This window comes from Polypterus senegalus, chromosome 5, assembly GCF_016835505.1.
Source record: "Polypterus senegalus isolate Bchr_013 chromosome 5, ASM1683550v1, whole genome shotgun sequence".
Lineage (NCBI taxonomy): Eukaryota > Metazoa > Chordata > Cladistia > Polypteriformes > Polypteridae > Polypterus > Polypterus senegalus.
This window is the reverse complement of record NC_053158.1, coordinates 120,571,315-120,598,655: the sequence shown is the minus strand read 5'-3', so window position 1 is coordinate 120,598,655 and position 27,341 is coordinate 120,571,315. Positions and strand designations below refer to the sequence as shown.

The 27,341-nt window shown below is 38.6% G+C and overlaps 1 protein-coding gene across 17 annotated transcripts in view; it reads left to right on the top strand.

The window, feature by feature from the left end:
• Nucleotides 1–27,341, top strand: part of LOC120529466 (putative POTE ankyrin domain family member M) — a 232,022-nt gene that overhangs the window by 52,872 nt on the left and 151,809 nt on the right. For all 17 annotated transcript variants that reach the window (XM_039753296.1, XM_039753292.1, XM_039753282.1 and 14 more), the window contains one exon: nucleotides 161–219. In XM_039753296.1, the coding sequence (XP_039609230.1) occupies nucleotides 161–219 (59 nt within the window). The remainder of the gene's footprint in view (nucleotides 1–160; nucleotides 220–27,341) is intronic.

Sequence of the window (27,341 nt, the reverse complement as noted above, 5' to 3'; positions counted from 1 at the left end):
TATTGGCAATGTGAGTACAATACATACTGTAATACATTTTTTTAAATGTTGTTTCTTGTGAATTAATCCATGGTTTTAATTAACAGCTTTTATTTGAAAATTTAAGTTAAACATGTTTTTCATATGATTTATATTCTTTAATATTGTCTAATTTTGTTAGAGATGGACAAATCGGCAGCCAATATACTATCGCCTGATGAAGAGCAGTTTGGCAAGAGTGTAAGGATATTTGTTAAATTTTACTCATTTTAATTATCTGAATTGTTTAATAACAGTTACATTATGATAAAACAAATGTGAATGAAATACATTTAATGAAATGTGAATGGAATACATTTCAGCAGTTTAATATTACATAATGTATTTTAGATTTATAAAATGTTTTTATATTCAAAGGCTCAGATTTCAATGGTTTTTGTTATTTTATGGTATTTATTAAAGTTAATTTTTTAGTAGAAATTTGAACATACTATTAGTTTATTTTTCTGTAAATGATTTTATAAAGGTAACTGGATATACCTATACATTTGTAGGTCAATTAGTTAGCATAAAAATGCTCAAGGAAAATATATTTTGGCTACTGTGTTTAATGTTATCTGAAAGAAAATGAAATTTAAACAATGATTAATTCACATTTTTGTTAGTATTTGTTGTTTAAATTTAAGGTAACAATGTATTTTCAAATATACTTACTTTTACCTCTTTTATAGTGTTCCTCTGTATGAATGAATTAAGAACACAAATATAAAACATTAACATCAGTATAGAAGTTATGATGTAGAAGGTTGTGAATTCCTGTCTTTTTTCATTATTATTTTGTACTATAGTATTATGTTTAATGAAAACTAGCTGTGATTAAGGCCCTAGCCACACCGTCACATTTTTGTTTAAAAATGCGGACATTTCTCTACGTTTTCCCATTTCGGCCATGCTACCCTGTCATTTTTGACCCTTCAAATGAAGACTTTTAAAAATGCTCTTCAGAACCTGACACTTTTATAACCAGTGTTGTCAGCATTGTGGTGTGTACAGGTGAAAAAAGAGTTTTCTGAAAACAGTACTCTAATTGTGCTCTGATGAGTTCATAGCCTATTTCTTTGCTCTTCATTGATTTATATTCTGCTTATGACAACATCTCATTTACTGATTTGGTCACTTGTCATTTAAGCATCTTAAATTACGTTTTGTACAGTTTGAATGCCACACGTATACTCAAATTAAATTATTTACCGGTCTCTACTGTTTTGTGATCAATCCTGTGGCAAGTGGTGCTATCGTTGTGGTGCATAATTCAGAGCCCCATAAAAATTGGATTGTGAATCCAACTTTGTAACTTAATTGACAGCCTCTTATCAGTGTTTATTAATTAAACTGAATAAATATAGAGCTGATTCCTTTTAGTTTGAATTAGTGTGGCTTTAACATTTACTCTGTTTTCTATTTAATGACAAAATGACTTTTGTCAGTTCTGAAGACAGATACTTTCATATGTGATCAGTGCATTAATGTGACACAGGGGAATTCAGTGTGACCTCTTTCAAGTCAGGCGTATGCTGTTAACATTGAAAGAAAAAACACAAGGAAATCTGATTTTCACAGTGCTCTTAATTTTTCACTACACTTGTTCCATCAAGGATTTTCCACCGATATGCGTTTGTTCAGTGTAGACAGAGGTCTACTTCATATGTGTTTTTACTTGTTTTAGTGTTGATAGTAGTACTTTTGTAAATTATGTGAATCTCTAGTGTGGATGGAGATTGTTTTTGTTTAAATATGCCATTTTTAGATTAAATCACGGTAGAGTGGATGTTGCCTAAAGCAGCTACAGTATAATTATTTAAGTGGTTTTGAAGAATTGACACAGGCAATTTAAAAGATGATTGCAAAGGATTTTTTCATGTGTAAAGTTTTTGCATGGTCCATTACTTCAGTCAACAAGTTACATAATTGCCAGCATTGCCATATGAATTCTACACCAGATTGCTGCCTACATAGTTTTTTTTTTTTACATTACATTGTCTCTATATCTATGTGATCTTTACTCCCACAAACTAAAGATGTGTATTAGATGTATTGTGGTTTTTACACTGATCCCTTGCCATTATGGCCATGTAAGAAAAGTAGACATTGTGATGGTTTTGTGCGCCACACAAAGTTGCATCTCTTTCAGAAGGAATAAGCACTGGCCTTTTCTGAAATCTTGAATTGGATTAAGCAGCTTTGAGCATGCAATACAGTATTATTATTGGGTGACAAATCAAAAAGTCTGTTGTGAGCATGACAAAACTTTCTTGGTAAGGTTTTGGGGTTTAGATGGGAGTAGAGCAGGGTTTCTTAAACTTTTTCTTCTTGTGATCCAGTTTTATATTTCTTGGTATCTTTGATACCCAATCCATGACACTGGTCAGATGTGGAGAATTGCCCCTGATTGCCATATCGGATCAATGTTGATTGCTTAAAATACCCATGTTGACCCTCGGCAACACACTTTACAAACCATACAACATCCATTCCCATTTAATACAATCAATCAACATTTATTTATATAGCACATATTCATACAAAAAAAATGTAGCTCAAAGTGCTTTACAAAATGAATAGAAAAATAGAAAACACAATAAAAAATAAACATAAGTCAAGATTAATTAACATAGAATAAGAGTAAGGTCCGATGGGCAGGGTGGACAGAAAAAACAAAAAAAAAACTCCAAAGCTGGAGAAAAAAATAAAATCTGTAGGGGTTCCAGACCAAGAGACCGCCCAGTCCCCTCTGGGCAATCTACCTAACATAAGTCAAACAGTCCTCTTTGTATTTAGGGTTTTCATGGAAGGACCTGATGATGATGGTCACGTAGGCTTCTGGCTTTCAGTCCATCAATGTTGGTGCATCGTGATGCTTTGAGTAGGTGGTGGTGGCGCAGGCCGCCACCACAAAGAAACCGGAAAAAGAAACAGAAGAGAGTAGGGGTCAGTATGGATTTTGGAGCCACTGTGAATAGTTATTATGAAGAATTGAACATACAGAGTATCAGTATTAAGTTAAAGTGAAGTTATAAAAAGGCCATGTTAAAGTAAATGGTGAATTGTGACCCAATGGTGGCAACCAGTGACCCATATTTTAAGAAACTCTGAGCTAGAGGGCCATTGTTTATGAAGAGCCATTGTGGACGAAAACTCAGACCCGAAAGCAGGTGCGGTTATAAAGAGTTTCAGAAAAGCAGACAATCAAATATACAAGACAGCGTCAGGGCTCTTCTGAACCCCGTCTATTGGGTGGGGTCCCGTTTTATACCCCTAGAATGCGTGATTTAATATCATTATAACATGTAACAGTCAACACATTTATTATACACAAACCTTGAGCCCCTTTAACGTCCCTTGTAAAACTTGATTTCTTGGCTCCTTTTGTTATGGCGTTCAGATGTAAGCTAAGGGAAAACGTGATAAGGCAGACTCGTGTGGAATGCTCAGACCTTGAGTCCTTTGCACAAATATTTTTCTGTTTGCTAAAACAAAGCATGCTTTTACAAGGTTTAGTAAAGCCTACTTCTCAGACATGAATTAGTACAAGGGAACGAAGAGAACATTCAGTTTCCACATTCCCCCCTTTTTTAGCAAACAAAAAATATTTGATCAGGGGAGAGTTGAGTAGGAAAGGGTAGGAGAGGGGGATGGAGTGTGGGGTGGCTATGCTGATCTGAAGCATTTTTTCTTCGTGTAAAAAGTAAGCCATTGCCATAGAGGCAGTAAAATACTTGGATACAGTGTATCTTATCAAGGGAACAATACAGCAAGCTACAAGCAGGAGAACGATTAAAGCAACCGTAAGAGAGATTAAAACTGACTTGAGCCATTTAACCAGGTTGAGTGGAGGTGTGTTCTGACTCAGGACCCACAACAGTGGCTACAGCTAAACTAAATGAGCCACCAGAAACCTGCAAACAGAAACAAAGCGCACAAGAAGTCCCCGGCGACTTGGAAATAAATCACCCTAAAATGTCCAAATATTGTTGTTTTTATAGCTGAAAGTGCATACAATTTTTACTATTATGTTCTAGAAAATAATCTGTAGGAAGAACAAAAATCCAGCTTTCTTTCAAGCTGTGCTTTATATAGCGTCTTTCATACATTTATCAGTCCATCCATTTTCTAACCCAGTTCAGTTCATTTTGAATGGCGACAGCCTTAACTGCCGATGTGTTCTTCCCCTTAATCCCATCGAGGCCAGAGGCAGAGCATCAGGCCAAGGTAAATTTGTTTGCTCACAGATTTTAGCGAATTTAGATTTCAAGGTACCATTGCATCGTTCCACAATACCTCCACTCTGGGGGTGGTATTTGCAATAATGATGCACATTTATCTGGAGCCAGGTGGTTAATTCATTTATAACAGAATTTACAAAGTGTGTGCCATTATCAGTGTGTAATTTCTGCGGTATTTGTGCACTATATCTGTACTGGGTAGCACAGCCTCTGTTGTGGCTGCTACAGCTCTGAGGCAGGTTGGAAGTCCTGCAGCCACTGGATCAAATTTTTTCGTAAAATAGGCTAAGCCTTTGTTTTTTCTCCATGGAGTTGTGTAAGAACTGCATTCATATATCCCCCCTTTTTCATCCACGAACAGAGTGAATGGACGAGATAGTCAACAGTCCCAACGCATGCACAAACAGTAGGGCACTTTTTTTTTAAAAAAAATGTCACATAGAGCCTTCTCAGCTTGATCATTCCATGCCACCTGACCAGAAAGGGGGAGATCAGGGGTGATCGCTAAAGTTTGCAAAAGCTGTGCTCTTTCAGTGAAGTTTAAAATCCATTGCCAGCAGTATCCTATAATGCCTAATACAGACACAACCTGTTGCTTTGTAACAGGTCTAGGAAGATTTTGAATGGTGTTTATACGATCGCTAGAGAGAGAGAGCTCTTGTTTCACAAAAAATGTCATGACCTGAATATTTCACAGTTGTTTGAATTAACTGCAGTTTTGCTTTAGAAACTTTATGGCCATTTTCTGCTAAAAATAACAATTTCTGAGTATCACGTGCACAATCTTCTTCTGTGGGACTACACATTATATCAGCTACATACTGTATCAATACACTGTCTTTATCTGGGGCCTCATTTATAACGCCGTGCGTAGAACTCGCACTATAACATGGCGTAAGCACAAAAGCCGAAATGTGCTTACGCACAGAAAAATCCAGATGCAGGAATCTGTGCGTACTCCAACTTCCACGTTCTTCCGCTACATAAATCCCGATCAGCGCGAAAACTAACGCTCGTGCACGCTCTTTATGTAAGCGCCCCAACTCCCCCCAGAATTACGCCTCTTTGAATATGCAAATCAATATAAATCGCCCTTAAGCGCAGCCTTCTGTGAAAAGACAATGGGAAAAGCACGGGGGAAATATAAGAATTTCAGCGAATACCATGTGGAGGCAAAGGAAAAACATACTATTTGTTCAAATAAACTGTGGTATAATCAACAAAAGGAAGTTGATCGAGTGACATAGCGTGTTGGAGAAACTTGAAAGCTCACGTTCACAAAATCGCACAGTGCCGGAAATCTGAACCGGAGGGGCACCAATGTATTGGGGAGGCGTATGTGTAGGCTAGTCGAGGATTGTTTAAACTAGGGAATGGGGGGGGCAGGGAGTTTAGGACAGGCCAGATCTAGATCTATACATGGAAGAACAAACAATGGTGTAGAAATAAAAATGCATAGTAATGTAAATTTTAAGCAAACACGTAAAGATAGAAGGATTAACACATTAAAATAGCTTGCCTTAATGCTAGAAGTATCAAAAATAAGGTAAGTGAGTTGGAGTTGTATGTAGCAGAGCATAATTATGATATTATAGCAATAACGGAAACCTGGCTAAATAACAAAGATGGGGATGAGTGTAACATAGAGGGATACACATTTTTAGGAAGGATAGACAGAACAGAAAAGGAGGTGGGGTTGCTGTTTATGCCAAACAGGGATTAAATGTAAGTCATCTTCAGTTGGATGATGAGCCCCATCTTAGTGAGGACATGTGGCTTCGCCTGGAAAATATTAGGGAAAAGGTCTCATTTTAGGAGTGTGTTATAGACCACCCAATTCAGACAGTAATTTCAACACACATCTTTTTAGTAATATCAAAAAGGCAAGTTTACAGGGGGATATTATAGTCATGGGGACTTTAATTATCCAAATATTAACTGGGATAACCTTACAGATGGAGGAGCACAAGAGCAGGAGTTTTTAGAAGTAATCAGCGGCTGTTTTTTAACACAGCATGTTCCTATCTGGATTTAGTATTCTGTAATAATCAGGATAGAATTGAGGGTGTAGAGGTGATTGAACCACTAGGGTCAAGTGACCATAATGTAATACAATTCTCAGTATTTTGTAAGAGTACAGATGCAAAGACTAAAATTGTTAAGTTGAACTTTAGTAGGGCTAATTTTGAGCAGATCGACAAAGTCTAAGTAGGATAGACTGGGATAAGCTTTTAAATGTGGAGACAGTCGAGGAGCAGTGGAACAGGTTTAAAATGTTTTACATGTAATGCAGGACAGATACATACCTAAATTTGGAAGTAATAGGAAACTAAAAAAAAACTCCACGATGGATTAATAAAGATTTAAAAAGAAGTTGCAAAGGAAAAACTGCTGTATAAGGCATATAAGACTAATGACTGCAAAGAGAATCGTAGCGTATGAGAAATGAGGGCAACCATTAAGAAGGATATCAGAGAGGCTAAAAGACAGTTGGAGAGGAATATAGCAGATAAGGTGAAAGAAGACCCCAAGAGATTCTTTCAGTATTTTAGTAGTAAAAGAACAGTTAAGGAGGAGGTCAAGTTCATCAGGAATAGTAAAGGGAATTAAAAGATACAGACAATGAAATAGCAGATGCCCTAAACTTACATTTTTCTGAGGTGTTTACAAGTGAGCAAGTGGATAACCTGCCAGAGGTAAACGCAACTACTAAGGAGGTACTGAGGGATTTGGAAATTGTAGAGGGAGAAGTGCTGCTCAGATTAAATAAGATGAAATCAAACAAATCACCAGGCCCAGATAATATTTATCCTCGTGTTTTAAGGAGGCTAGTGAGTACATATATAAACCCTTGACACATATTTTTAGGAAGTCACTGTGCACTGGAGAGATTCCAAAGGACTGGAAAATGGCAAATATCATCCCATTATATAAAAAGGGTGACAGGGCAGATCCAAGCAACTATAGGCCAGTAAGCAACAAGCATCACAGGAATATTAATGGAAGGAATTATTAAGGATAAGATTGAGCAACACATGACAAGGACAGGAGTTATTCTGAACAGTCAGCATGGGTTCAGAAGAGGAGGTCGTGTTTTACTAACATGTTGGAATTCTATGAGGAGGCAACAAAGGATACGATCAAAGTGGAGCTTATGATATTATTTATCTGGACTTTCAGAAAGCATTTGATAAGGTGCCACATGAGAGGTTGGGCATCAAGTTAAAAGAAGTGGGAGTTCAGGGTGATGTTTTTAGATGGGTGCAGAATTGGCTCAGACACAGGAAGCAGAGGGTGATGGTGCGAGGAACCTCATCAGAACTGGCGATGTTAAGAGTGGTGTTCCACAGGGGTCAGTGCTAGGGCCGCTGCTATTTTTAATATATATAAATGATTTAAATAGGAATATAAGTAACAAGCTGGTTAAGTTTGCAGATGATACCAAGATAGGTGGATTAGCAGATAATTTGGAATCCGTTATATCATTACAGAAGGACTTGGATAGCATACAGGCTTGGGCAGATTTGTGGCAGATGAAATTTAATGTCAGTAAATGTAAAGTATTACACATAGGAAGTAAAAATATTAGGTTTGAATACACAATGGGCGGTCGGAAAATCGAGAGTACACCTTATGAGAAGGATTTAGGAGTCATAGTGGACTCCAAGCTATCAACTTCAAACAGTGTTCAGAAGCCATTAAGAAGGCTAACAGAATGTTAGGTTATATAGCACGATCTGTGGAGTACAAGTCCAAGGAGGTTATGCTCAACCTTTATAATGCACTGGTGAGGCCTCATCTTGAGTACTGTGTGCAGTTTTGGTCTCCAGGCTACAAAAGGACATAGCAGCACTAGAAAAGGTCCAGAGAAGAGCGACTAGGCTGATTCCAGGTCTACAGGGGTTGAATTATGAGGAAAGATTAAAAGAGCTGAGCCTTTACAGTTTAAGCAAAAGAAGATTAAGAGGTGACATGATTGAAGTGTTTAAAATTATGAAGGGAATTAGTACAGTGGATCGAGACTTGTATTTTAAAATGAGCTCATCAAGAACACGGGGACACAGTTGGAAACTTGTTAAGGGTAAATTTCGCACAAACATTAGGAAGTTTTTCTTTACACAAAGAACGATAGACACTTGGAATAAGCTACCAAGTAGTGTGGTAGACAGTAAGACGTTAGGGACTTTCAAAACTCGACTTGATGTTTTCTTGGAGGAAGCAAGTGGATAGGACTGGCGAGCTTTGTTGGGCTGAATGGCCTGTTCTCGTCTAGATTGTTCTAATTCTAAAAAAGAAGTCACATATCAAAGTCGCCGTGAAAAGCCGAGTTGTAGCCCACTGTCTGAGTGTCATATGAAAGCTTATTAGGGTACAGAGAAAAAAGGCACACAGTGGGGAAAAAGCACGAAATGTCAACTTCAGTATCGACATTTCCACTTTAATGGCAAAATAAACTACGTGATTAAAGTAGAACATCATAAACTTCATCTTAAAATTGTTTAATTAACCAGTTTCTCAAATCACATCGAAATTAAAGTAGCACGTTAAATGCTTTGTTTTGTGCTCTGTGCGTGTGAATCACTACTTGCTTCTTAAACCGGCTCTCTTCCTCCAACTGGACACAGAGTCCATTACATTCGTGATATTACATCTCTCTGAATAACTAAAAATACTGAGATGTATACGTGATGTCATTTTCATGATGATAGGAGTTAAAGCACGTTATTAAACATGTGTTTCACTTCGATGAAATAATTTATTGCAGCAGTACTCAGGGGCGGCTCTAGGCTTGTGGTGGCACTGGGCAGAGGAAGAATCGGTGGCTCCTTCGCCCGCCAATGTCATGCACGGTGGATGGCCACGTCCGTTGCAAACACTGCATAGCCGCCTTGTGCTAATGACACAAGCATTTAACTGTTGCCGAAATTTGTCCCTGCGTTTTTTGCTGTGTTGTTATTTTCTCTTTCTGTTTTATATTCAATATATATTGGCGTAGCTGTCACTGCAGTCAGTGCTTTTCTTTCCCCAAGTAACCGATCGCCATACAATCAGCTCTATAATAGACGCGTTAAGCCATCTGTAAGCTTAGCCGATTCTTCAAAACGTTTAAAGAACATTGAAAATCTTAGTAGTACATTTTTAATTATTCTATCATAACGACACTCCCGGTGAAGAATATAGATTATTTAAATGAAGTTAAAGTTTTATCTGTATAATTTAACAAACATATTTTGCTGCATTTCACCTTAAAAATGATATCGTCATCATATGTAAATACGCGCTTTATAAAGTGGCTCAGGTTGTGCGATATTCTAACTGTAGTGCAAGTTTACAGTGTGGTGATTGTACTTATAAGTACAAACAGTTCTACAAGGAGCACTTGATTTACTGCATTTAAAGTTCTTGGGATTAAACTGTTTCTGAACCGTGAGGTCTGTACAGGAAAGGCTTTAAAACGTTTTGCCGTGGCTGAGACAGCGTGTCCTTGAAGCCGTATACCGATAATTCTCTTTCCGATCAGCTGCTGCTGTGATTCACACTCAGATACAGTGATATAAATACTCCGCGTGGTGCAGTGAGAGTAATATGGAAAAAGATGATCCGCTGTGAGCTGAAAGAAGAAGAAGAAAAGTAAGAAGAAGAGGAAGGTGCAGTGAGAGTAACAACGCTAAAGCAGTTATGGTATTTGGAATACTATGGCTGTTCCTGGACCATTATTTTTTTACTGAGTTCATTACAATCAGATGCATTACACTAATAAACAATATGCGGTTAGTTTCGGTGTATTTATAAAGCCGCGTCATGAAAATAATGAGTAATCACACAGGAACAGTAGCACTGCTTTGACGCTGGGTGCCGCCAGTCTGCAAAACCGAGCGGAGAACTTGCGTCACGACAAGGCATGAGGTACCGTGGAAAAGTGCGTGGCTTTACGCCAAGTGTAGGTTTTATACATCGCGATTTGAACGTGGAAAAGTTCTTACGCAACATTTCTGTGCGTACGCACCGTTTATACATGAGGCCCCTGGCCTTTTAAATTTTGAGCAAGAGCTTATCCAATACACAAGGGCTGCAGTATATCCCTGAGGCATAACAGTCCATGTCCAACGGCGGTTTTGGAAAGTAAAGGCAAACCAGAATTGAGAGTCGGCATGCACAGGAATAGAAAAATAAGCGTTAGCAAGGTCTATAACAGAGAAATAACGGGCAGACGGGGGTATCGTAGAAAGAATAGTGAAAGGATTAGGAACAATAGGTGCCCTAGGAAAAACTGCAAAATTAACTTGTCGAAGATCTTGAACAAAATGCCATGAACCGAAACAGGTAAAACGGGGGAGTTGACTGGAGAGTATTTAATTTGAATGATTGCTCCACGTTTCACGAGATCGGAATGTACGGCGGAGATGCTAGCCTCTGCTGCTGGAGACAGAGGCGCGATGCGGGCGGAAGGACGATTTTGGGTAAATCACTAGTGGCTCACAGTGTGCTTTCCTTCCATAATCATTTTTCCCCTGGGACCAAAGTGCATCGGGAAGTGAGGAAAGCCAAGAGTGAGAGGTGGTTTGCAATGAAAAAGCAGAAAGGAAAGGACGGCACAATGCACGAGGTACTAAAAAAAATCATTTTGAAGCACAACTTTAGTTAACAAAGGATCTGAGGTATCAAAAATACCCGGAGCAACATGCAGCCAGTCCGTCCTATTGAGACATTGTGCCACCCATTCCCCAATTACAACTCGGTGAACGGTGCTAGATTTGGCTAAAGAAACATGGGGAACCAAACCTCCTAAATAGAAAACGCTTTGTGAATATGTGAAGTGCACTGGAGCAGCGGCTTTGGGGGATGAGAAAAAAAATGCAAGGGATATGAAGGGTCTCTGGGCTAGTACCTGAAAAGAGAAAAGATTCTAACCAAGGTGTGTCCACTTCAGCAGGGAAGTACTGGGCAGTGCAGTGGAGGGTGTTGGGGACATGCAAGTGGGGAAAAAGACATGAAGGAAAAGAGTGTAGGGCTTTAAGGAGAATGGTGTGTGAGGAGATGTTCACAGGGTCCCAGGCTGCAAAAGAGGGCTTAGTGTGGGGGGAGGTTTGGCACAGTAGTTTAGGAATAGAACAGTAAAACCCTCGTTCGGTTAGAGAAATAGAGAGGGAGAGCTTAGTCATCATCCCTTCCTAACAGATTAACAGGGCAGAGCTGATTTAACAAAAACCGGTGCTTCAAAGTGGAACCACTGGAATGAAGCTGAACCCGAAGAGGTTTAGACACCAGCAAAACATGAAGTTGTCCAGAAGCAATAAATACAGTCACTGAATCGTTCGAGGCAGACTAGAAAAGCAGTTCCAGTGCCATTCACCAGCAAAGTCAATAAAGGATCTGTGTCCACATGGTGAGTGAGCAAAGGCAACTGAAGAGAGTGGCTGGGGGTCCCTGTAAAAGGAATATCCTCAGGTTCAGGTAAGGAAGGCGGGGGAGGAAGCTGATGTGGGAAATTGCAGCAGAAGTATCCCATCGTAACAGGCAAGATGTAAGTGCTTGATCTGAGGGGAGAGGCGGCTGAGCAGACGAAGAATTTGGATTAGGAAGTAAAAATCTGCGACCTCTCCCCCGGCTTCCCCCCTGTCCTCGGAAAAATCCACGTCCTTCACATCCTCGACCCCTGCCTGAGGCGGCTTCACCTGCATAATAAGTCGTTTGTGCCGCGATTAACTTGGTCTGAGTATCTGACTCTTTTTGCTTAGTCTGTCATTCAGCATGCTCCGCGTGTCTTTAAACTTCATCAAAAGTGGCACTTTCCCATCCAAATACAGGACGTGCGTACTTTATTTTGAATATCACTTCTGAGTCCTGACACAAAAGGAGGAACTGATGCCTTGGCACGGTCATCTGGGCTGTCATCAAGTCCTGAATGCGGTGTGCCCATTCATCTACCGTCTCATCTTTCTTTTGTTTGGCAGCTGAAATAAGTGACCATGTCAGTGCCCTTTTTATATTTCGCAGCTATTGCAGTTTTCACGGATTCCCATTGGGCAAGGAAAAGACCCTCATTAGTTTGTCCACGAGGCAATGCCTCATTCCACTGCCTTTGTTCTCCATTATGTTGCCCATGATTGACAGTAGCCCAAGTAGTGCCCATCTTTCTGCATAGCACCTGGGTCCACTCGGCCGTACTGGGTTATATATGTTGTCTAGTTGCTGCACCTTTTCCACAAACTTCAACCCACCGATTACCTTAGGATCAGGCAATTCGAACACTACGTCTTTCAGCTCTTGAATATCCCAGTTACGATGTATCATTACAATAGTGGGGTTAGCATTTCCTGTGGGCAGTGTGGGATCGTGTCGGGGGTCAGGAACCTCAATTAAAGGGCATGAAAATGAGGTTGCTAAAGGTTTTGGGGACTTAAACGAGGTAAAGTTTTCAGGGGGCTTATCTCTGAGGGTCTTGCTTCTAGTACGTTGTGAAATGGAGGGCTTTTTGTGTGAGTTAGAACAGCCTCCCATAGCCCCTAACAAGTGGCCGTCAGTCTCAACACCTGGATCTGTAAGTGAGGAGGGGTCGCACTGATATTGTTCATCAAAGAAATCATCAGTAACTTGGGCATCGGTAACCACAGGAGCCGTTGGGGCAAGGGGTGAATGTGGCGGTGGTAGGGGTTGTGGGTAAAGTGTTGGGGAAGAGAGCACAGGATATAAAGGGTCTTTTTTATCACTCCTCTTCCTCATTCCTTCAGACTAGGGTCCCGTATCAGCCTGCACTTTCTGTAAAGCTATAAGCAGCTCTTCCTTTTCTTTTCTAATCTTAAGTTCAGCAACTTAAAGCTCATTCCGTTTCTGTGCCGCTTCCAACGTACGGTCTTGAATAACCAATTCCCATCTGTCATACATATCCATCCGATAAGGACCTCCATTACAACAACCCTGTGTATTTCTGCACAGTATTTTTCTAATGTCCTGTATCTCATTCATATCTCCGGTTCCTTCCACTACACCATCTACCTGCACTGTCCTTACTCTACTTTCTACATGCTTTTTTTAATATCTAATCCTGTCTTCTTTTCAATGAGCTTTCTAGGGGACCCGCCTTGCGATCCCCCGAAAATAATCCTTCTAACGTTAGGTTTTTAGGACTCTTATGGGACTGTTTGACTGGCTTGCTAATTGTTTTTTCCCATAGTAAGCGGCAGGATCTCGGCAGAAAATGACTCGGCCCTTGATAAACCCCGTTCCACCCGCTGTCTGCTCCTATCCCCGGATTACAGCTTCAGGTGACTTCGTGTCCGTTTATTCGCATCAGCAGAATCCTACATCAGTACACCCCTTGGAGTCCGGGATATGGAGGTTTTAACCCCAATCCCTTCATCAGACGGTTTGTATGCATCAATCTGCCAGGGTATAGTCTCCGTCACCTTAGCAACCCGTTGAGACAAGAGTATGACCAGACAGCGGATGAAAAACTCGACCTCCCGTTTATTTAGACACACATTCTCTAAATACGCCCTTTCACCCCCCATTCCTCAAATTATTATAGGAGCGTGCCACTCGCCCCTTTCTAATCCACTTCACAGAGGTGACTAGCTAACATTCACACTGTGCCGTATTCCGTAGGGTCCCAAAGCCACTTTCTGTGAGTCCCTAGAACCCTCCTATGGGTCTGATACAGGATGCTCTCTTATTCTTTATTTTGCATATGCTTTTATTCTTTTTCTTTCTATATTCGTATTACTTCTAGCACACCAGTCAAACTCAAACTAACAGGAATCCCCCGATCTACTCATCGTGACTCCATCCACCTGCCTGGAAATGCCCGTCAAGTCGACTCCCCACGCAGGAAACGCCCAAGGCAGGCCAATCCTACATTTACCGAAGCTGATTTAATATCATTATAAAATGTAACAGTCAATACATTTATTATACACAAACCTTGAGCCCCTTTAACGTCCCTTGTAAAACTTGATTTCTTGGCTCCTCTTGTTATGGCATTCAGATGTAAGCTAAGAGAAAACGTGATAAGGCAGACTCATGTGTGGAATGCTCAGACCTTGAGTCCTTTGCACAAATATTTTTCTGTTTGCTAAAACAAAGCATGCTTTTACAAGGTTTAGTAAAGCCTACTTCTCAGACATGAATTAGTACAAGGTAACGAAGAAAACATTCAGTTTCCACACCATCAGTAGTGGGCCCCCAATAAAAATAGTCTTTAAATCCATATGTAGCTTATTGTACTCATTAGGTGTTGCTGGTTCTCTTGGAGTTAAGCTCTCTTCAAAGGAATACTACACACAAAAAGAAATTATCATTTTTTCTTATATTTTACTTACCCATTGTTTGTAGTGATGTCCAAAAAAAACTTTTATTGTCATGTTTTCTTGGCAAATGGAGAAAACAAACTTCTTGATACAATGGACTTCACTCCAGACCAGCTTTAACAACAGTAAATAATATCAAAACATTCATGACAAAATCTGGACATACAGTGGTGCCTCAGTTTGCAAGCATAATTTGTTCCAGAAACATGCTTGTAATGCAAAGCACTCGTATATCAAAACGAATATCCCCATAGGAAATCATGGAAACTCAGATGATTCATTCTACAACCCAATATATTCATATAAAAATGATTAATATAAGATATAAAGTAAAAATATGTAAAAGAAATTAACCTGCACTTTACCTTTGAAAAGAATCGTGGCTGGTGTGAAGGAGACGAGAGAGAGGAAAGGAGGAGGGTTATTGTGTAGGACCACTTTCACTCTGTAGGACGGAATCACTGCTATCTGTTGGCTCACTGGAATCTTTTTCTTGTTTTGCAACTTTAACAAGGAACCTATCCAATGACAGTTGCCTTTGCCAGAAGAGTCACTACCATTGAACACAAAATTTTTCAAAATGCTTTACGCACTGTAAGGATTCTAAACTCTTGGGATTCCCCCCAACAGGACGACACATGGAAGAGAAAAAGAAAGGAAAAAAGGAAAGAAAGCACAGGCTCCCAGCGCTGTAGCAATTTGCCATAAAAGTGAATCCAAAAAGACTGCGGTCGCTCTGTAAGCGCACGCCATCAATGGGTGATGCAAGGAACATTATAAATGCAAGGGGACAGTATTGCTTGGCCACTAACCTGGTCACAACCCTTCTGGATTGCTGTGTTTGTGTATTGCCGAGCGCTAGATCCTGCTACAATAAATAACCGTGCTGTTCTTGTTTCTAGCTGAATAAAGCTGGTTTTGCTAAAGTACCGCGACTCAGCCTTGTGTTTTAGGGTGCATGACAGGGACTCTCTTGTTACAGCACACACACGTGGTCACAATGCTATAGTAAACATTATACTGTCGTACGGATGTTGACTATATGAGTGAGGCATGCTGACTGAGACCGAGTATGGGAGACGATTACCCACAATCCGGCAGTGAGAGAGAGAGAGAGAACCACCATTGGCTCAGTTGTGATCACGTGATGCTCGGTCGATAAAGCGGATACAGACTACTCGTATTGCAAGACCTCACTCATTTATGAAGTTAAAATTTATTTAAAAATTTAGCTCGTCTTGCAAAGTGCTTGCAAACTAAGTTACTTGCAATCCAAGGTTTTACTGTATTTGTGTCACACAACCTGAATATCCGGCAACCAGTTTTGTGCTTTCAGTGTCCCAAACACAAGTTCTTTGGGTAATTATTGTTAAAACCATTTCTGGAAAATGCTGTTTTGCTCAGGGGAGACACATTTTCAAAAGGAGCTGAGCTTTTGAATTAAACTCTTGTTTTTGTTTTTTTTGTTTTTTTTTTTATTATTCATTGGTCAACAAGCCACAAGAAGTCCTGATCACCAACAATTGATAGATAGATAGATAGATAGATACTTTATTAATCCCAAGGGGAAATTCACATTGATGAGAAGGAGAGATTTGCCTTCTGACACAGTGGTATCCTGGAGATCAGCTCTCCCATAGAATCAGCAAAACTGAGGAGCTATTCATAGATGCCTCTAAAAAGGAGGAAGATAATACTTCCATTTATAATGGGGTTGATACTGTGGAGGGGATCATCTGCTTTTAATGTCTTTAGGTCGCCATCACTGCCAAACTGAAGTAAACATAGTACATATCAGCCCTCCTCAAGAGGGCTAACCTGTTTTTTTAATTTCCTCAGATGTCTGAGGATTTCTTCGTCTATACACAGCATGTTCTATAGATGCACAATCAAGTTCATATTCTCATGATCACAGAGGACTGCAGGGTATGGGAAAATCCACATACTAAATCATTGTTTTAGACATACAGTATATAGAATACACTAACATAGAAAACAGTATTATTACATTTCTTAAAGAGATCATATAACCTCTGTAGTCTCTTTCCTTCCTCTTCCTTTTTGGCTAACGATTCAGGAAAGTTAACATTTACACCATTAGATTCAGGGACAGGTTTTATGCACAGGATATAAGATTTCTCAGTATCCATTAATATTGGCAACAGCATGAGCACCCCTGAAACATTTTTATTATAACATTAAATACAACATGAGACAATATATGTGAATTTAGTGATAATTGTGTCGCTGCAGTGTTCATTATGGGTTTTTAAACATGAAATGCTTGTTTTCAGAGCTTGCCATATGCTTTCAAACGGTTTTTGTTCTGGACAATGACTGAGTAAATCCATATTTATAAACTTCTTTTTCTAAAGCTATTGAGAAATATGATTGTGTGTTTCAGGTCTTAACATATTCTATTACCCAGATTAGCATTAGATTTAGCTTATGTTCTTAGAAATCCTTAGGCCGAGTTTGTACTTAATGCAATGTGTGCGCCTGTGGATGCTACTGCTACGTTAGTGTGGTGCTGTTTATACTCGGCGCACGTACTTTACATAAATCTGGAAGATTCCACCAAGTGTCAGTGCGAGATATCATCACGATAATAACAGGTTTTGTCCTTGCTGTGTTGTGAATTTCCTAAAACACCCATTAAATTCCGAGGACACCTTGCCACAATATCTCTGAAAAGGATGGATGTTTAATAATTAAATCCATCAATTCAGGGATGCGCCCATGCTAGCAAGCATCGGGCATGAGGCAGAAACAATCCCTGGATTTGGCATCAGCTTATCGTAAGGCGAGTATGAGCACTTGCATACACTAGCGTCATTTTAGCATCAGCATATCTCCAAGCCTGCATATATTTGGAAGGAAACTGCAGCACACTGTGGAAACCCACCAGAAAAACGAACACACTCTACGTTGTGAACATCAGGTATGGCAAGCCAAATTAACATTTAGAGATATCTCAAAATGAATTTTGGATATCTTAAAATGTAATTTACTTTTTAAGATATCTGAAACTCGCTTTGAGATATCTTAAAATAATTTCCTTTACATTTTAAGATATCTGCAATACATTTTGAGATATCTCAAATGTATTTCAAGATATCTCAAATACAGTTTCAGATATCTCAAAATAATTGTGTCTGCATTTCAAGATATCTCAAATGAATTTTCAGATATCTTAAATTGACCTTTCATGCATTTTAAGATATCTTAAATGCATTTCAAGATATCTCAAAATCATTTCCTGTAAAATTGCCTATTATTTCAATGGGGCTACTTGTTTATTATAAGATATCTTAAAATGTATTTGAGATATCTTGAAATGTGCAGGAAGTCATTTTAAGAAATCTTGAAATGTATTTGAGATATCTGAAAATGGACAGGAAGCTGTTTTAAGATATCTGGAAATGTATTTGAGATATCTTAAATTGTATTGTAGATATCTGAAAATGCTATTGAGATATCATGAAATAATTGAGTGTCCTTTTAAAGATATCTTAAAATGCATTTTAGATATCTTGAAATACAATTTGAGATATCTTGAAATACATTGTTAGATATCTGAAATGGAGCAGAGACCCATTTTAAGATATCATGAAATTAATTTTAGATATCTAAAATGTATTTCAGATATCTGAAAAAATGAATTTCAAGATATCTTTAATGCTTTTTAAGATATCTAAATTATATTTCGAGATATCTCAAAATAACTTCCTTCTCATTTTAAGATATCCCAAATTCATTTTGAGATATCTGAAATGCATTTTCAGATATCTTAAAATGACTTCCTGCACATTTCAAGATATCTCAAATACATTTCAAGATATCTTAAAATTACTTCCTGTGTATTTCAAGATATCTCAAATTCATTTTGAGATATCTCAAAATAGACAGGAAGTTCCATTGAAAGAATAGGAAATGTTACAGGAAGTGATTTTGAGATATCTCAAAATGTATTTGAGATATCTTGAAATGCACAGGAAGTTATTTTAAGATATCTCGAAATATATTTGCGATATCTCAAAATGCACAGGAACGTATTTCAAGATATCTCGAATTGCATTAAAGATATCTTAAAATGCATTTCAGATATTTCAAAATGTACAGCATATCATTTCAAGATATCTTGAAATCTATTTAAGATATCATAAAATGCTTTTTAGATATCTTAAAATAGATGCATTTTTAGATATCTGTAAGTCAATTTGAGATATCTAAAATGCATTTCCAGATATCTTAAAATCCATTTTGAGATATCTCTAAATGTTAATTCGGCTTGCCATAATCAGGGACATGACTTCCTGAGAGACAGCAGGGCTACCACTTCACTACCGTGTCAACCCCACATGTGTAATTATTAACAGTATTCATTATTTAAATGAAGTTAACAATTTATCTGTAAAATGTAATATACACAGTTTAATGCATTTTATCATGAAAGTGATATCAGGTATAAACCTAAGGATTCTAACTGTGCAGACATCTGGAATATCATAAATTTAATGTGTTCTGTGTGGTGATTGCTGCTGGCTGCTGCTGTCAATGCAGGAGGAAGCCCCAGGAGCACATAGCAATTAACAACTGTGTTAATTGCTGTTAATTAACTTTTTTTTTTGCAACTTCACAACAGCAACATAATGTACAGCGTTGTATTTGAGCCACAGAGAAAAAAAATTAAGGACATGGTGAAAATGTGTATTTTATGATTAAAGTGGAAATTTCGGCTTTAACCTCGTAGTATACTTTAAGACGGTCTGCTTTAATGATAAACGTCATCCCAGTTTTTAATCGGTAGGAGCTTCTTGGACTTTCTCCTGACCTGACAGCAGTGGCAAGCAGCAATAGATCACTACATGGAACACATTAAATGTATGAGATTCCAACTCCCTACAAATTTAGAATCTTTAGATTTATACTTGATATCACTTTCATGATGAAATGTATTAAAGTATGTATGTTACATTTTACAGATAAATCGTTAATTTTGTTTAATGAATGCTCACATGGGGGTGGCGAGTGGTAGGATATCCTTCAATAAGGGCGCCCTCAATTGGGCACAGCGAATAAAGGCGAGCTTCAAAACGGCGACCTCAATTGGGCGCCTTTATTTGCCGCGCCCAATTGAGGTCGCCCTTTTGAAGCTCGCCTTTTTGTGCGTGCCCTTATTGAATGCTTCCAGAGTGGTAGCACTGATGTCTCGCAGGGAGTCACATTGGTGGTATTCCCTGATTGGAGATTGCATGTTTTCCTGCTGAGATTGCAGATTTTGGAATTTGGTGCCGCTAAAATGACTCCATTGTATGTGTGTGCTTGTATTCACCTTGCGATGAGCTGAGGCCCCATCCAGGGATTGTTTCTGCCTCATGCCCAGTGCTTGCTGGAATAGACACACCCCTGGATTGATGGATTTAATCATTAAACATCCTTTTCAGAGATATTGCGGTAAGGTTTAATCGGAATTTAATAGGTGTTTCAGGCAATTCACAACACAGAGAAGCTGATCCTGTTCTCACTGTGATAATATCTTGCACTGCCACCTGGTGGATTCCTCCAGATTTACGTAAAGTACGCGTGCAAATATAAACAGTAAAATGCTTGCATAGCAGAAGTGTCTGCTGCAGCATGCGTCACGTCGTGTGAAGTATAAACCCAGCATTAAAGATCACCCTAGTACATTTTCAGAAAACATTGATGTTTTTATGTGTAACTTTCTGTCATGGATCTTTTCCCTGACAACTTCTCTCTTTATGATGTTGTAGGATTCTTTGTAACTTTACTCATGGCACTAGAAACTTTGCATTGACAGTAACACTCTAATGGTCTGGACCAAAGATAGTCATATTTATATTGGAGTAAAGTTTCTGAACTCTTGGTAGGATTCTAAATTCCTTCATGAAGGACTAATCATTATTTAAATGATCTAACAGTCTGAAAAAAAAAATAAAATTTGACAATTCGCAATTTTATTCATGTTCGTTTAATGAAGTTCAGAAATGAAACAAGTGTTTCATCTGCTTGGGAATATAAAAAGGTTACAAAATGGCCATATCTGTGTATAAATGAATAAGTCAATATTATGATTTCTTCCATGAGTGTTAGATTATTATAATTTATTTTTTTGATATAGCAAACAAATGCCTTTTTGAATCCTAGATTTCAGCTCATAGAAAAGAAATATCACAGTACAATTCTGATAACACTGTGATTAGCATTGATGCTGTTGTCCTGGGCTTGTGTTCCTATACCCACCCAACGATAAACCGGCTCATCAAGCACTACAGTTTCTATGAGACCCTGTGAATGCTGCCATCCAGCATAGAAACAGAACATATAGTCACTCAAGGCAGTCTCCCACTATCAATCCACTTTACTGCACTACCAGCCAGCTAAGGGGGGCACCAAAAATTCTGGCCTGGATGCTGGCCCACACTTGCTGAAAATTATACCAATAAATTATGCCACTAAATGAAACTTTATGGTGCAGTCCTCTACTAGTGAACAAGACTACCTCGAAGAGTTAAGGGTCTTCCAGCTGTTGAAATGTATGAATAGATGTATGTGGACATTGTTTGCTTTTTTTTTTTATATTTTACATTTTTATATTTCTCTTTCTTCTCTCATGCATACTGTTCATTAGTGTAGGGCCAAATGTCCTGTTTCCTGACTGATCTTTCCTTGCCAATCACAAATACGTGGTGGGGCAAGGTCAGGATAAGTACATATCTGGGCATAAAGTCCATTTTCTGAAGCAGTTTTTTTTTTCTTGATAAAACTTAAAGGAAGCTGAGGTATATCAAAAGCAGCTCTAAGCACAATGGTTTAACAACCAGCAAAGAATGGAACACCATCACTGGGCACAATTGGACGCACTAATAATATGCCAACTCACACACACTGTGCATCGAGATTGGGTATCCCTTGAGCTGTAAAGCTGCAGAATCAACTATTATGCTTTCTGGAGTTTACCTACTGTATATAATGTAAAATAAAATGACTGATATTACAAAGGAATCACTATTTTTGTTACGTATTGATCATTTTCACCTCATATTCATCTCAAAAGTACAATATCCAGGCAGAGCAATGTCTACAGGTGCATCTCAATAAATAAGAATATAATCAAAAAGTTTATTTTTTGTTTCAGTAATTCAATTCAAAAAGTGAAACTCTCATTGCATAGATTAATTACACACAGAATGATATATTTCAAGTGTTTATTTCTTTTCATTTTGCTGATTATGACTTCTAGCTAATGAAAACCCAGAATTTAGTATCTCAGAACATTAGAATATCGTGAAAAAGTTCAATATTGTGGACTCATGGTGTCACACTCCACTTGGCTAATTAACCCGAAACACCTGCAAAGGTGTCCTGAGCCTTCTCTGTCTGGTTCAGTAAGCCACACAATCATGGGGAAGACTGCTAACTTGACAGTTGTCCAGAAGACAGTCATTGACACCCTCCACAAGGAGGGTAAACTACAAAGGTCATTACTAAAGAACCTGGCTGTTCACAGAGTGTTGTATCCAAGCATATTAATGGAAAGTTGAGTGGAAGGAAAAAATGTGGCAGAAAAAGGTGTACAAGCAACAGGGATATCCGTAGCCTTGAGAGGATTGTAAAGTACAGCCCATTCAGAATTTAGGGGAGATTCACTAGAAGTAGACTATGGCTGGAGTCAGTGCTTCAAGAGCCACCATACATAGACATATCCGGGACATGAGCTACAACTGTTGCATTCTTTGTGTCAAGCTACTCCTGAACCAGAGACAACGTCATAAACGTCTTACCTGGACTGAGTAGAAAACAGTCTGGACTGTTGCTCAGTGGCCCAAGGTCCTCTTTTCAAATGAAAGTAACATTTGCATTTCATTTGGAAATCAAGGTCCCAGAGTCTGGAAGAAGAGTGGAGAGGCACAAAATCCAAATTGTTTGAGGTCCAGTGTGAAGTTTCTACAGTCCGTGATGATGTGGGGAGCCATGTCATCTGCTGGTGTTGGTCCAGTGTGTTTTATCAAGTCCAGCGCAGCCGTCTACCAGGAAATTTCAGAGCACTTCATGCTTTCCTGTGCTAGCAAGCTTTATGGAGATGCTGATTTCATTTTCCAGCAGCACTTGGCATCTGCCCACACTGCCAAAAGTACCAATACCTGGTTTAATGACCATGGTAACACTGTGCTTGATTGGCTAGCAAACTCACCTGACCTAAACCCCATAGAAAATGAGAGACACCAGACCTAACAATGCAGACAAGTTGAAAGCCATGTCACATACGTGCGATTAGCAGGACGCTGTGTGGACGAAGTGGAGGTATATATCCACCAGGCTAGGGGGTGGTGGGGTGCACAAAAACCTACTTCTGTTGTCTCTGCAGGCCAGATATGGGAAAACCTACCTGATTTAACAACAACAGCGTCACTACTGGTTCCTGCGCCAAAAAAGAATTTGCTTCCATTTCAGGCATCAAGAATGACAGCGCTTCCAGTTCTGGCACCCAGAATGATGTCACTTCTGGTTTCTAGACTCGGATGACATAACATCCAGTTTCAACCTTTGAATCCGCTATCTTTTCCACCACCAAAACAGTTTAGTCTGGAACTCAACAAGGATACTTCATGTCAATTTTCATACCCTTTTGCTACCAGGGGCAATATACAGGTGGCTTCCCGAACCCTTTCCAGTCTGTTAAGACTAATTCTTTTACAGCCACCCCTCAGCAGTGCCACAGGCTGATCGCTTCCATGCCGCACTGTATTGATGGAGTAATTTATGCAAAAGGAGCTCCGACCAAGTATTGAGTGTGTACATGGACATACTTTTCAGTAGGCCAACATTTCTATATTAAAATGTTTTGTTTTTTTATTAGTCTTATGTAATACTCTAATTTTCTAAGATAATGAATTTTGAGTTGTCATTACCCTGTAGGCTATAATCCGCAAAATGAAAACAAATAAACGCTTGAAATATATCACTCTGTGTGCAATGAATTTATATGAGTTTTACTTTTTGAATTGAATTACTGAAATAAATTACCGGCAACTTTTTAATGATATTTCAATTTGAGATTCACCTGTACATGTTTACAAGAAAGATGATGAAAACGGGGGAAAAAAAAAAACCTAAAAAATTAAAGACAAACAAATGTAATCAAACACTCTCAGTATACCTTGCCATAATAAAGGTCAATGTTTTTAGATTGAAACTCGTAAACTGGTCAGTATGGGTGAATGCATCCACATGTATTACCATTGTAATAATTTTGTAATTCAAGGCAAAGAGTCTTACAAAATCACAAAGAATAACACGCAAGGCTAAAACATTCCATGAATAAAAAGTCTTACCTTTTAACATTGCAAAGTATACTTTGGTAATTAACTTTTCACCTGCAAATCACTTACTTTTGAATGGCAAAAACCTACTATCCAGCAAATGGAGGAGCTGACAGGCATAGTTAGTAGACTTGTCCTCATCAGAAGCCACCAAAAGAAAAATCCTTTAACCATTTCAAATTAACCCTTTCAGCCAACAAATCCCAGTTGAAAATATCATGATGCAAAGAATGTTTCAATTAAAATATGAATATATTGTATATATAATTTCAAAGTGATGTGCCCTATAAGTGCTCTCATGATATGCTTTAGGGCTGTGCAGGAATCTATACTAATAAACGACAAAGCCCTCACTGACTGACTGACAAACTCACTGACTCATCACTAATTCTCCAAGTTCCCGTGTAGGTAGAAGGCTGAAATTTGGCAGTCTCATTCCTTACAGCTTCCTTACAAAAGTTGGGCAGGTTTCATTTCGAAATTCTACGTGTAATGGTCATAACTGGAAGCTATTTTTCTCCACATACTGTAATGGAGTTGAGCTCGAAAGCCGTGGGGGCGGAGTTTCGTGTGACATCATCACGCCTCCCACGTAATCACGTGAACTGACTGTCAACGCAGTACGTAGAAAACCTGGAAGCGCTGAAGAAAACATGCATTATATAATTGAGAAGGCAGCGAAACAATAAGAAGCAAGCGAGTGACATATACAACCATATTCATGAGTGCTGCTACTTCGGAAACAAAGCACGGTATAAACCTAAAGTTTAAATTAAGTTCATAGACAGGCTGCCGCTGGCGTTTGTCATGCCCACGGGTAATGCGGGATACAAGTTTAATGAGAGGACGCAGGATATAAACGAGAGTTTTGATCACTTTGTAACTAAGTTAAAATTGCAGGTGAAGGGCTGTGCTTTTGCAAATTCTGAAAGACTGTGGTTGTGGGGGATTGACAGTTAAAGTGGGTGGTGGAGTCACGTCATCATCTCCCTCACCTCATTTCGCTTTGAGCTGAGCTCCGTAGCTAACGCAGTGTTACGGAAGCGATTTTGTGACGCTGCCACCAAATACTCACAGAAAAATCCACAAGTTAATACACACGCTGTCTCTACAGTTTCTCCACACTGAATTCTCCAGGCACTACTTACAAAAGGTTACATTGATAATCGTGTTACGTTATTTTTAAAATGTTTCCTTTTCTTAGCACAAGCACAGCTGACTTTATATATTCAGGTTTTGACTCTATATATTCCAGCGCTGACTTTCAAGTTTTGACTTTATATATTCTGACGGCGACTTTATATATTCACAAAACCAATGTATTTGCCTGTTTGGCACCCCATAGTATATGTGTGTGTGTATATATGTACACATGTATGTATGTATGTATGTGTATATATATAATATGCCAGCAACACTCATGACAATGACAAAACAATTACATTGTCAATCATGTTACGTTATTATTAAAATGTTTCCTTTTTTTTTACTTCTCAGCTGCTGCTGGGTATTTTGCTATATATATATATATACTAGCAGAATACCAGCGCACTAGCATGAGAAGTAGTGTGTTAAAGAAGGTACGAAAAAGAAAAGGAAAAATTTTTAAAATAACGTAACATGATTGTCAAAGTAATTGTTTTGTGTATTTGGCAGCGTCACAAAGTTTTTTCGCCTAGCTGCATCAGAAAATGTACCACAACGTCTGACACGCCTCCTTTTTACTGTTTTCTCACAGCTTGGATTGCTGCTGTCATATATATATACACACACACACATACATACATACATATATATATATATATATATATATATATATATATATATATATATATATACCTATCTACATCATATATACACACACATACATACACACACACAAATTATATATATATGTGTGTATGTATGCGTCATGTCGTATGTGCGTCGTGACGTAGTGTGTGTGTGTATATATATATATATATATATATATATACACACACACATACATATATATACACATACATATACTTGTGTGTATAGCTTTTATATATGTGTGTGTATAGCTTTGGTCACTGAGTGCAAGGGAGAAATAATAAAATATAGTCTATAAGTTATTAAACAGTAAAACATTAACGCTTTAAGAAGTACAGGTACATTGAGCACTACTGGAGTGGTTGCGGGTAAACTACATTTTAAAGACTGTGTAACACAACAGGTAAGTAACTAACAGCAGCTAAAATATATGTGGATCATCTCTCGGTAGTAGATTCCTTTTGAAAGGCGCTACACAACGGCTGTGGTATAGAAATTACATTTTCTATGTGAATGTTCAAATTTGTGCCTCTGGTAATGTGCCTTACCGGCATTTAAAGAAAATTAGTTTTGTGTCCTCTGCAGTGTTGCTTAGAAAGGCTTTGGTTTGGGATAAAAGGAAAAAAGGTGTAAAGAAAGGAAAGTTGCCTTTTTCTTTTATATAGTATAGAGAGATGTGTTCGCTGACGTTATGATCGCCTTTTGGGGACAGTCGCGGTGGGTCTTGTGTAGACTGGTGAGACGTCCTCGCCATTAATCGGCTGTGATGGCACAGTCAGTCCTCCACTCGTGTGCGTGTCTTTATAATCCGGGGTGAGAACCTCCTAATCGTATATACGTGCAAAAGAAAGTGTGAATCGCCTTAATATTATTTTGCCGTGGTGTAGAAAAGGGGTCCCGTGTTTGCACTTGTCTGGGCTATAGCGCAGGGGAGGATGAAAAAATTAAAAGTGCTCACTTTGACTTAAGGCAGAAGCGCAGTCAGCGTCTCAAAGGCGGCACAGCTATGCACGCAGCGCACTGGCTGCTCGACTTTTGCAGGGCAGGAGACCACAGTTTTGCAGACACGTTCATGATATCAAAAGTCTCAGTGCTCTTTGGAGGTCATTCATATATTATATATATATAGCAAAATCCCAGCGCTACATAGCGGAGAAGTAGTGTGTTAAAGAAGTAATGAAAAGAAAAGGAAACATTTTAATAATAACGTAACATGATTGACATTGTCATGAGTGTTGCTGTCATATATATGCCTGCCTAAATAAGTCACCCTCGCTTTGCTCTTACTTTATTTACCGTTCATTTAATCATGGCTATTGGCGGAAAAATTATAAAATGGAAGGAGGATGGCTTTACCAAAACAATTATTGATGGTGAATCGATTATTCATAAAGCTTGAATTGGTGATGTTTTTCTGTGTTAACCTCATATTTTTTAGACTTCTTCTCAAACTAAGGTGGTGCGAGGGTAAAATGAATCGGGATGCTGATCAATGTAATCCATGTACCAGGAAATCATGCATTGACAAAAGCTCCCCTTTGCTTGTAATGAAAAGTGTGATTAAATGCATTATTTTTTAACGCGTTATGGAGCACATGCATCGAAGCTTCTCAGCTGTGCTTGTGCTAAGAAAA